The sequence below is a fragment of the Gambusia affinis genome, linkage group LG12 (genome assembly GCF_019740435.1).
Source record: "Gambusia affinis linkage group LG12, SWU_Gaff_1.0, whole genome shotgun sequence".
NCBI classification, from domain to species: domain Eukaryota; kingdom Metazoa; phylum Chordata; class Actinopteri; order Cyprinodontiformes; family Poeciliidae; genus Gambusia; species Gambusia affinis.
In genome coordinates, this window is record NC_057879.1 from 97,448 (window position 1) to 110,099 (window position 12,652).

The following is a 12,652-nucleotide window of genomic DNA, read 5'->3' on the forward strand; positions in this document are numbered from 1 at the left end:
GCTGTGTTTGGAGGACAAAGATGAGTGTCATCCCAAAAACAGCATCCATCCTGTGAAGCATTGGGAGTGTTTTTACACACATGGGACAGGATGACTGCACTGTAATTTGCAACAAATGACTGGGGGCATTTATTGTAAGATTTTGGGGAACAACCTCCTTCCCCTCAGTTAAGAGCCCTGTAGACTGTCTGGGTCTTCCAACATGACAATGACCTGAAGCACACAGCCAGGTTCTGGACTGGCCTCGCCAGTCTCCAGATCTAAACCTCGCAGAAAATCTTTAGAGAAGCTCAAACTCTGTTTCTCAGCAACAACCCAGAAACCTGGTGGATCTAGAGAAGATCTGTGTGGAGGAATGGGCCAAAATCCCTGCTGCAGTTCAAACCTAGAGAAAAACATTGACCTCTGTAATTGCAGACAAAGGCCACTGTACCAAATAGTAACATTAATTTTCACAAATGTTCAAATACTTATTTGCACACAAATAAATTATTCTAAAAAAAAAAAAATCATGCATAGTGATTTCTTTTAGATTGTCTCTCAGAGCAACATCCACCCAAGATGAAAATGTCAGAGCCCTCCTGAAGTCAGTAAAACACAACAAAGCTGATGCTCACACAGACAGGTTTTATTGTTTCAGCTCCTTTACAATAATCCCTTCACCAATTCCATTTTTTTTTTTTTACAGAGGTGAAGCAGACCAGGTAATAGTTTAGTTGGTCACCGCTGTCAGAGTTCAGCTTTGGTTCAGAGTTTGGTCAACAGCTCTTCCAACTCAGACATTGTTCAGCTGTGCTGCTCCACCAATGAGATTCCCTTCATTATTCCATTAATATATACATACCATTAATAGACATTGATCCCTTTGAAGTATTTCAAAGTCAGGTAGAGTTCCACTATTCAAGTTTCATTTCACTTTACAAGGATTTTTAGGTTCAGTTTGATTATTACAGGATTTTTTTTTTGGTATAACAAAAACTGATTTAAATATTTTTTAAACGTCCACACTTTTCTTTCCCCTGCATAAAACGGATGCACACAAAAAAATAACAGGAATTACAGCAGGTGGATGAATGCTGAACTCCTTCAGCTCAGTCCTGTTGGACGTAGCGTGGTTTCAGGATCCGGTCCCGTTTACCCACCAGTCTGAAGGACTGGATGTAGTGGTTTATCCACTGAGCTCACTGGTGATTTAAATGTTCCCTTTGTTATACTTTCTTAGTGTTTAAAATGTAAAACGGGTCAAGCCGGACTCCTGTTTATCTGACCATACAGTCTGCTGTGTTTGCTTCCACTCAAAGGAAGGCCTCATCTCTACAACACAACAATTTGGACTCATCTAATAATTTTATCTCACGCACCAAACATTTCTAGAAAAGGATGGCAGCCTAGTGTAGAGGATAAGGAATATTTAGTCTTATTTAAGATGGGATTTCCCAGACATTCCAGTGAAAAACTTGAAGCTAATCTCAGAAACAACTAAGAGTGTCCCTGCTGTTCATCCACGTCCAGAGTTCCCAGTAAGGTGAAGAAGGCCCAGTCTGGCTCTTAGTTAACTGAGGTGGAACCATCAGAGACGACTTGCAGGCCACCTGGGAGCAGAAGAAGAAACGCTAAAGCTGAGCTCACATGAACCTGCTGGTGTGTCATCAACTTCACTCACGTGCTCTGATCCTGATTGGCCAGATGAGGATGGAGCAGAGCGCCAACGCTGCGACGACAGCCACGCCCCCCGTCACTATGACCATGATGTAGTGATAAAACCACACACAGGCTGGGCAGCACACCACCGTGCTGATGGACAACAGGACAGAGACCGTTGGACAAGTAAAGCATTAGAAAGTCCAGAACCCTGGCATGGACCGACTCAGGACTATACAAGGATAAATATGGGCTGATCATATCTCCTGTTCCATTTCAAGGTTGGTATAGGGCGCAGTCATCCAAAAGGAAGACCAGCATGTATCTCACACACAAATAATGGAGAAATGGAAACAAACCTACAGATTTCTTCTGTCACATTTCAAGAGGCCGTGTTTTCCAGCCACATAGTATCATTCTAAAGCACAATAAAGTGCTTCAAAATGATACCTTCAGTTGTTATATAAAAGTAAGTTATATCAAATATGACAAAAGAAGCATCCAGTCAAGAAAAACTACTGCAAGAGTCTCAGTTGATTCAGTTCAGGCAAGAGGTGAGAGACAAAATGTCCTCCATGGAACGTTCCAAAAAAAAAACAACTAAATCTGAGACATTTCACAGAAATCTGAAGAAATCTGTAAGCAGCAAACACGATTTTAAATCATGGAGGATTTTTGACCCAATTAGACAGGAGAACAAGGTGATCACAGATTCTAACTGTTCAGAGTAAACTGGTGGGGTTCTGGAGTCAGAGCTGTTCAATAAAAACAACCACACTGAAAGTACATTAAAAAAGTAGTTCCTCCTGAAACATGACATGCAGTCACTATTATTCATTTGAACTTTTGCATCATTTTGAGTATATGTGTGTGTGTGTGTGTACTAACTGGCAGGGATGCATAGCTTGAATGATCATGACTGCGACTCCATTGGCCAGTTTATCAGTGAAGCTCATGGCTCCGTACACAAACGCTCCGCTTTGCTGCAGAGGCAGAGACACAAATCAGAACCGGCTGCTGGACGTAACAAAGAGGTCACTCTACTGTCCTTCAGCTCCCTTCCTCTTATCTACTCTCTTCCTCCAGAACAGGAGCCTGGAGGACTCACCGTCTGATCCGAGATCAGCTCAGCGGTCATGGACAGGGATATGACCAGGATGGTGGCCGACCCGGCCCCCAGCAGCACCGCAGCCCCGTAGATCTGCTGACCCATCTTGTGGTCCAGCAGCACCCAGTAAGAGAAGGCCATGATCAGCAGGAGGCCCACAAAGTAAGTGAGCTAAACAAACAGAAGAGATAATCAGGTGAGATTCCACATTCAGTGCTTCAGGATTCTCACTTCCTTATTTTAGGAATGCAGTAAAAAAAATAAAAAAAATAAAAGTCAGATTCAGTTCCTGTTCCTGTTTTAAGGCTCGTTTCATCTGTTGGTGCCAACAACAACAACAAAACAAGCCTGTCTGTTCTGAGCTTGATCTGGAAATAGAACTCCAAATACAGGGGTGGATTTATTTAACCAAAACTTTTCCTCCCCGTCCTAAAAGTTGATCTGAAATGGAACAGAATTACCTGATCTACTCTAATTCCAGCACAGCATCTCTCACATACCGCCAGGCTGGTTTAGAATGATTTTAACTCAACTCAGCTAATCTTTTGAAGATATTCATCCAATATCAGTTTGCTTTTTTGCCACACTAAAATATTTCAGAGCATAAAGCACTAAAAAATGTGTATTCCAGCATGTGGAAAGCTCTGCTTACACTTTTTCCAATGTGTTTACTGACAGGCTTCATGATGAAGGAGGACAGGAAGCCGCTCAGATACATCACTAACGGGATTGTAGCGATATATTTCTGTTTGAAAAGCAGTATAAGAAGTTAATTATGGGAATGAAAACCAAATACAAGAGTGAGATAATAAGTGAGTTTTACCTTGGGCAGGCCAAGAGTGTTTATGAGATACATTGAGATGTAGGTCTGGGACAGATTGACCATTAACCTGGTGGACATGTAGAGTAAGGCCACCTGCACACACACAATGCTCTGCTGTCAAGCTGCTGTCCGACACGCTGCGTTTGCTCTGGTACCAGTGGAGAGGCTCACCTGGTAGAAGGAAGGCTGCTGGAGCCAACATTTCCACTGCAGAAGGGATGAAGAAACAGTGGAAGAAGGGAGCAGCGGCCTTCGCTCCCCTTCAGCCTCCTCTTCCTCCTCTTCTTCCTCTCCTCCAGAGTCTCTGCTGGCTTTGTGATTGGGGCGCTCTGTGGTCCCCAGGTGGAAGACAGCAGCGAAGAGAGCGCCGATCCCCAACACAATCAATGACAGGTTCTGGGTTCAAGTACAGCACTATATTACACACTTGTTTACGTGTTAGTTCAGTTCACACCAAGTCACAGACTAAAGGATTCAGCCAAGATGCTGGAAATGATCTATTCTAGAACAAAATCCCAGGCTGTGATTGTCTGACAGGGACGGTGGGTGGAGCTAAAAACAGCAGAACCCTGGAATGAAACCTGACTGGGGCAGCAGGAAACGTCCCACTGTGTGGGTGGAGCTTCGTCCCAAACATGCAGCCAGAGCTGCAGTCAAACGGTTTCATCAAAGCCTCTTCAGAACGCTCCAGTAGCTGTCCTGCAGCTTTTAGATGAGCCACAGGTACAAAACACTGGAATGAAATGTCTTCATGACCTTCTCCTGGTGTAGATCAGTTCTCCAGAACCTTAATGACCTCATTATTCTATTCAGGTGCTGCAGCAGAGACACATCTAAAAGTTACAGGACAGCATAGAAAGTCTTGAAAAGTGATGGTACACAAATTCTTAATCCAGTCTGACTCAACTCAACTCATTTAGCAAAGAATAGCAAAAAAAAAAAACAACAACAAAAAAAAAAAAAACAGTCTATACTAGGGCTGGACAATAAATCAATATATATTGTGAGACACATGATCAATATCATCTGATAAAATATTCAATGTAGAGAATATCCACTAAACTCCAATCCAGAACCACACAGTATTCTGGAAGAGGCAGAGGAAGGGCTTATCTGGGTGGGTGACATCAATTCACTCACTCTTTATGGTTACCTAGCAACAACTTGTCGAGTAACATGTGCAGCAGCAGTTTCATGTTTTGCCACTGGTCTTCAGAACTGCTTCAAAATAAAAGCAATGGCATGGAGTGAAAAAACAAAACAAAACAAAAAAATGAGAAAGGTCAAGTCACCAGTTTGGTAGCATTTCAGATATGAAAAATCTGAAATTATCTGAAATAAATTAAACGATTATATTTTAATCATTTTTTCAGCCATATTGTCCAGCCCAAGTCTCTAAAAGTCTTCCCTTGAAGACTCAACTGTAATTGCAGTGGAAGATTGTTCTGTTTAAAACTGACTCCAGATTGAATTTAAAAAGTGCATGCCACACTCTTCAGATTACTTCTAAAAAAAATAATAATAATAAAAAAAAAAAACTAAAACAAAAAACCCTTGAAAGATCAAGCATCCACTGCACAGTGTGAAGTTTTCAGAGGTTCAAGGATTAGAAAAAGGCACTAAATATTTCCTCCTGGGTCAGCCACTTAAAGAGCTATCACTTTCTAAAAAGAGGCAAAGTGACATTTACCTAGCTTCTCCATCAGTTCATAGAGTTTCCTATGAAATTGTTGGCAGTATCCCACAGACAGCAGTTAAATATCAGGAAAGGCCTCCATCCATGTCCTCACCCTGAAGATGTTGGTGTCTGCTGGTCCAAGAGAGTCTTCATCCTCTGCTGCCTGACCGTGGAACAGCAGGTAAGCAAGGGCATACACTGTGATGTTGGCTATGACAGTGAATGCATACCTGCACACACACAGAGAGAGTGTTAACTCAGGACCTGTCCATCAGCCTGCCCAGTGCTTTGGAGCCGATCCCCTACCTGTATGCAGTGAGCTCCACTTTAGCATGCTCACAGGTGACCAGCTCTGGGATGAGAGACAGGTGGGAGATCTGTGTGGCGGCCCAGCCAAACTGGAAGATGATGATGAATGGGGCAAAGTAGATCAGGCTGGCCCACTGAGGGGTGTTAGGGTCACAGCCCAGACACTGGTTGAAGATGAAGGCAAAGGACACCACCACACTCAGCGTGCCTGAACATAAACAGGATGAAAAGAGGCTTCTGAAAAATGTCTGGAGAGCGTCTAGAAAAATAGAACCATCACACTTTTCTTTTTTTGAAAATAAAGTATAGATGGCTATTCATAATAATAGCCATGTTTTTGAAAAGGAGAGTCAAGTTCTGAATGAACACAACACAACATGCTTTATTTTTACATTTTCAGCCAGGAGTGACCCTGGATTAATGTTGCAGCTGCTCAACAGTGACAAGAACGTTTGGGGATGATTCACATTCATCTTGTTTACTGAATGATCCAAAGTCATTTAGTGCAGCACTCATTTAGAGAAACAATCATCTGCTCAATACCATGCAGCTAAAGCTAACATGAACAGATTAATATCCCACAACCCAGCAATGTTACAGGCTAATGATGCAGTTCATCAGCTCAAATTCCAGCTTCATGTCACTTTTTATTACACAGGATAAAAACTGTTCAGACTCAAGTCTGAGATCAAGAGGCCAAGTCAAGTCTCGAGTCTTTATGCCTCAAGTCTAAGTCGAGTTTGAAGTCTTTCCTTTTTGCGACTCAAGTGAGGATCTTGAACTGGAGCGGCCATCTTGGCCCTGTAGCAGAGTGGAGTGGCGGTTTCATTCCAGGACAGTTTGACTGCATTCTGCATTTCCTCTGTATGTCTTAGCTTTCCTTAGAAACAGTGCATCAACGTGGCACCATCTTGCAAGGTTTTAATAGCTGGGGATTGAGCCAATCACTCCATAACATGAATTATGTTGGTCTGTGTGATGGCCCTGCTGTGCGGTCCGTTAAGAATGTGTTCTATGCTGTCAATTAACCTATCAATTAAGGTCCTCTACGTGGGAGGTGCTTCCATCATCCGGCCACCTGGGTGGTATTTAAGGAGCGCCGTTCCATTCATGACAGGCTCTCGTCCTCCGCAAGTTCGTCCACTGCGCTCGTCCTTGGGTAGCGCGTCCCCAGAAGCAAGCCGTCGCAGACAGACAGCCATCCAGACCAGACCAGGTTGGGGTCCGGACTTCCTGGTGTGAAGGGACCAGTCATGATCGCTCCATCCAAGCTGCCATTTGATTCCGACGCCTAGACATTCTTTGACTTTTTTAAAATAAATGCCTTTTAGGCTTAAAACACTGCCTGTTTTCTGTGTCCCCCCAGTTTTTGTTGCGACCAGTCGAGCCGGGTCGTAACAGTCTGTGACAGATATTGCTCCGTCATGTGCTGTCATGAGATACCTGAAGCCTGTCATGTTTTCTGTTACTCTACTACATTACGTTACATTCTGTAATGTTGCTACTACTTTGAACACATTTCTGTTTTAGGTAACAACAGCAGTTGCAAATAGTTGTGAATGTCGTCACTAATGCTCATTATGGCTCCTTTAATGTAGCAGTTGTGATTAAATAGGTTCTGAAATCAGTTCCTAGAGCTCGTTTGCATTCAGTGTCTGTAGTAAGCTTAAGTTTATTACATTCAACTTTCCAGTTTGCTTTATACAAGAGAATAAAAAAAGCTAAAAGCAGTCTATGTGGTTATTTGTGATACTTCCTCTTGTACTCACCCAAGCATGTCGAGTCAAATGGTTCTTGTTTTGAAGGCTCTTGACTCTTTGTAGTTACGAAACAAAACTCTTATTGCTCCACAATGATAGAAATGATCATTCTACAGATTCTGATTTATGTCTCAAATGTTTTCTAGATTTTCCTTAAACTTAAAAATGAAAAGAAATCTCCAGACAAAACCTTGTTAAATGTGAACTAATGCCAGGCTTTTTACTGCCTGGATGTTAATAGTAATGATATGTTCATGTTCCAACGAAGCATGATAATTAATAAATTGACTTGTTTTGGCAATGACCAATACCAGCTGGTCCAGTTTACACTGTTAACCTGAAAATGGATCCAAAGCCAGTGTATTATTAGCAGAGTCACGACAAAGCAAGGTAGATGGAGCAAAGACTTTTCAGAAGTGAAACTTTCCGCACAAGTTGGAAGTATAAAAATGAACGTGTCATGAACATTTGTGTAGATATACGCAAACTTTTTACCTGTCACGTACAGATTAGATCTAAACCTGGCAACCATTTGGGAGGTTCTGGTGCTTGAAGGTGTTGTAAGATGGTTTGCTCCTGTCAGGTCAACTGAACTTATAGTACCCTATAGATCACACCATGTTCATTAAAGAACCTTGTAAAGCACAGAGTATGCTCCAGATGGGACACCCAGTGGTGGAACTCAACACTTTAAATAGGATTCCAAGATAACATTTCCAAAATACCCATCCTTATCTTTTAAATATCTGCGTATTAATTACAGAAAAATAGAATGAGCCAATTTACATACAGTACATGTGATGAGCTACTAAACTCTTTTCTGAATTATTCACATGCCAGTAATACTACATGATGTAAATAAACACCAATGCACCAAGACATTCTAGTATTTATCCGAAAAATAAAAGGCCCAAAGAATTTAAAACCAAGAAACTATAAAAAACATTTTTATACCTTGAACTGGAAACTTCTGAGTTTACAACATGACTCAAGAGCAAATGAACAAACCTTTATGATTCCTAAAGGAAGGTAAATCATTTCTAAACCATGTGCATCACACTGCAGTAACCTGAAACTGCAGTGTGATGCATTCTCTCCGTCCGACTGCAGTAACAGACTCACCAACCAAATGCCAGGTCTTCCGCTTGCCATAGTTTCCACAACCAGAGGTTTGGTCTGACTCATAGCCAACCAGGGGTGTACAGATGGCATCAGCTATCTGACCAACCAGCAACAGGACACCTGCAGCACACGCAAATGGTTACAGATTAGCAATTCTACAATACCGACTGGATTAAACAGAACAGATATTAATGGTGAACTTGATCACATGTAAAGGGAATTAAATTTACTTTCACTAAAAATAGTCATTATGAAAGAAAAGAGAGTCTATGCAAGAGCCTTGCAGCTACAGTAAGATTTACTGTGTATGTAAAACATTTAAGCATATTTTGCAAGAATGCAATAAAAACTGAAAGTGGAAATTATTACTTTGGATATAAATTGTATATCTCTTTAAATTCAAAGAAATAACTACATCAGAATGTCAGAAAATGATTTGCCACCTGACATGTTTTGCTTTCTAGGTCCTAAATAAATGCTTTATTTCATTTATTAGGGGCAACAAGCAATTCAAACCAACTGGGTCCTTTGTGAAAAAGTAACTGCTGCCGTAACCTTCTGGTCACACCATCCTTAGCAGCAACGTATTCGTCAAATATGGCGTCTCTGGACTTAAGGTTTTTTCCATAGAGTGCTACATTTTATGTTTCCTCAGTCCACAAAATAATTCAGTTCAACTGAAAATTAATGCATTAATCCCAAAAGGATTAACACATTTTACAAGAGTTCCTGCCAAGAGTTGTTGAAAATGCTCATGGCTGTGGGCAGGAAGGTTCTTCTGCAGCAGTCAGTATTTCAGAGTTTCTGAAACAGAGTCTAAATGAAGACACTTGTGTAGCAATCTGATGAGGTTGTCCATAATTTTCTTGATTTCTGTCCACAATAATCTCGTTCCCAAAACTCACTAAACACACTAGAAACCCATCTTTATCAATTATTTAGCCCAAGGAGCATCAACCCCTAAATACTTCTCTCTTTTAAGATCTACAAAAAACTATAAGTTTGTTTTAGGCCTTTTAAAGTCCAAATTACCAAAACTTTAGGTAAGAGATGGGCCTTATTTTGTTTTGCACTCCACATTGCAGATTATGATCTAAACTTATGAAGGCTACCATTTAGTTTTTTGCTTTGTTGTAGTTGTTTTTTCCTGTCAGGGGGTCTTTTAGTACCCTATAGTGTCCCTGTTCATTAAGCAGAACTGACAGCACAGAGTATGCTCCAGATGGGACACCCAGTGGTGGAACTCAACACTTTAAATAGGATTCCAAGATAACATTTCCAAAATACCCATCCTTATCTTTTAAATATCTGCGTATTAATTACAGAAAAATAGAATGAGCCAATTTACATACAGTACATGTGATGAGCTACTAAACACAAACACAACTCTGGATATTTGGTGAGCTGACAATTAAATATAGGAAAATAGTCATCAACAGAAGAAATCTCTAAAAGGGCAAATGACCTTTCAGAAATACTGTGCAATGTAAAGACCTGATCATTAGATTAGTGATAAAGTGTAGTTAGAACATTGTGTATCCCAAATGAAAGACAAACACTAAACAGCATCTGGAGCCAATCACCCTCAAACAAACCAATCAGATGAGCAAAAATCAATGGCAGTCAGGGAGGTTAGAGACTCATTCACTGAAAACCAGCTCTAAGCTCAAAATGAACAGCTTCAATAACAATGTTCATTTTGATTTCCCACACACAGCCTCAGGGATCATTCTTCTTCTGTTGTTGTTGTTTTACATGAAACTTAAAATCTGATTAAAGTTAAGATACTTCTGCAAGTGAAATGTGATCAGGCTAGTAATAATAATAATAATAATAATAATAATGTCAAACTTTAACTTTTACTGGGTTCTAAGTAAAGTCTCTTCAGTGTAGAATAAGTCCAGGTTAAGTTTGATTTGGCAAAATACAAGGTTCTCAAGTTGTACACCATTATGAAAGAAAAAGAGAGTCTGTGCAGTAACACTGAAACTACATGTGATTTTTATATTCTCCAATCTGAAATTATTACTGGAGTAAACTCAAAATTTTACAGACAGGTGCTTTAAAAACTCTTGTCAGAATAGAATATTCACATGCCGGCCCACTAGATAATGTGGATGTCAATATGGATCCAATGTAACAGGGCTAAAGGCTAGAAATAAAACACAAATGTTGAGGTGCTACAAATACAGAGCAAGATCCACGATCACACGGTTTCACCACAGGTAACATTAGTTTCGCCTAGCTCAGCATTTTGATTTTATTTTCTTTTTCTTTTTAACTGTATCTGCATGTAATTCTGAATAAGCAAAAAAAAAACAAAACCTGTGAAATAGTCCTTTACCTAGAAGTGGAGAATAAAAAGGATTAACACATTTTACAAGAGTTCCTGCCAAGAGTTGTTGAAAATGCTCATGGCTGTGGGCAGGAAGGTTCTTCTGCAGCAGTCAGTATTTCAGAGTTTCTGAAACAGAGTCTAAATGAAGACACTTGTGTAGCAATCTGATGAGGTTGTCCATAATTTTCTTGATTTCTGTCCACAATAATCTCCAGACGTTCCCACAACAAAACAGAACTAGCCATCTTTATCATCTTTTTGGATTTTCTCAATCTAAAACTTCTGCCTTTTTAAGTACAAAAAACTATAAGTTTGTTTTAGGCCTTTTAAAGTCCAAATTACCAAAACTTTGCTATGTTGTCCCAGCACGAGGGAGAGCGCAAAGATTATTCCATTATCTTACATTGTTCTTTCCGCTTTGAATCAGCTGACAGTCAGCGAGGAGCTGTAAAGCCAGGAGGAGCATTCCAGAAGGGACACAAACCGAAACAAAACACCAGCGCACGAAGGACGGGCTTCCCCATCGCAGATGTATTACATTACTACCTTAAACAAGTTTCACCAGCTAAATATTTATGAAACACGAGCGACGAATTATGACGATACGTCAACAATAGCTAGCTAAACTCACACCAGGCGTTTATCTTCCAATCAGACAGAAACTGCTCCACTGTCTTCTGTTCTTGAAAATGAAATCACATTTTAGCTCCGAAGCTGACTTGTCTAACCCTCACCTGGCTTTAACGTAGACGTAAACAATGCAGGTTGCCGGTAACTATGACGCAAATATTAAAACTAACCAATAGGACAACCACGTTGCTCCTCTCAGCCAATAACAAGAAACTAGCGGGTGGAACTTCCTCTTCCCAATCCCCTTCCGCAATTTTGTTAAATAAAGCAATTATGTGACTATGTCGTATATAGTCACCTTCCTAAAATAATTACCAAAATCTTTTTTATTTTTAAATAAATTGCGATTAAAATTGAGTTTTAATAGCAGTTAAAACAAAGCAGAAATCAAGCCACATCTACTCATCTTTTCCCTGTTCTTGAATGAACTTTCACATTTGAGGTTTTAAAATTTTTTTGGCCTTCTTGTTTAAGAAAAAAACAGATAAGGAAAGCTTAAAAGATTAATAGGTAGATTGTTTTTGGACAAATTCTTATAAGATTCATCTGTTGCTTCTCTTTGGTCTCAATGACAGAGATTAGACTACACTGAGAAGTTCACTCAAATGAGACAATATCTGAAATATTTGATAAAATTTCCAAATTTAGTTTTTACAAAGTTATGGTAGTAACACCCTTTAGTAGAAATCTTCCTTTTTCTGCCATCTTGAGACATTTTTGCTTATTCAGGCTCATATTTAGATAACCATTTGGTCAAAACAGAAACTGCTCAAGTATTTGGAGGAAAATTAAGCTTACCAGACACTGGTGGGTTTCATTTTATCATACCCTAACCCATTTTTAAATCATTAGTGGCACTTTCTATTTCTAGAAATGAACACTTTTGCCCATTGTTTAGTGAAGTTTGGGGTGGCAGTGGCTCAGGAAGTAGGGGTCTGTTCTGTAACTGCTGGGTTGTGAGTTTGAACCACCACCCTCTGTCTCACTCACTATGTCTTTAAGTAAGACACTATGCATACTGTTAGGCTACATTTTGAGGTATGCAAAAGCCAGTAACTGTTCTGAGACAAAACTAGTGTTGAGAAGATGAGAGATATCTTGAGGAAACCTCTACACCTTAATTTAGAGCACAGGTGTCAAACTCCAGTCCTGGAGGGCCACTGCCCTGCAACTTCTAGATGTGCCTTGCTGCACCACCTCAATAGAATAATTAGATTATTAGCAAGGCTCTGGAGAACTGATC

At 40.2% G+C, this 12,652-nt stretch overlaps 1 protein-coding gene across 1 annotated transcript; it reads right to left on the bottom strand.

The window, feature by feature from the left end:
• Positions 1-607: 607 nt before the first annotated feature.
• On the bottom strand, positions 608-11,474 carry LOC122841329 (major facilitator superfamily domain-containing protein 12-like; the record flags this gene model as incomplete). Its single annotated transcript, XM_044134576.1, has 11 exons — positions 608-1,592; positions 1,664-1,794; positions 2,530-2,624; positions 2,750-2,920; positions 3,402-3,494; positions 3,573-3,665; positions 3,744-3,968; positions 5,363-5,480; positions 5,557-5,767; positions 8,442-8,561; positions 11,411-11,474. Coding segments are annotated over 11 exons (1,365 nt in total), but the record flags the coding sequence as incomplete, so codon positions are not given.
• Positions 11,475-12,652: the final 1,178 nt, after the last annotated feature.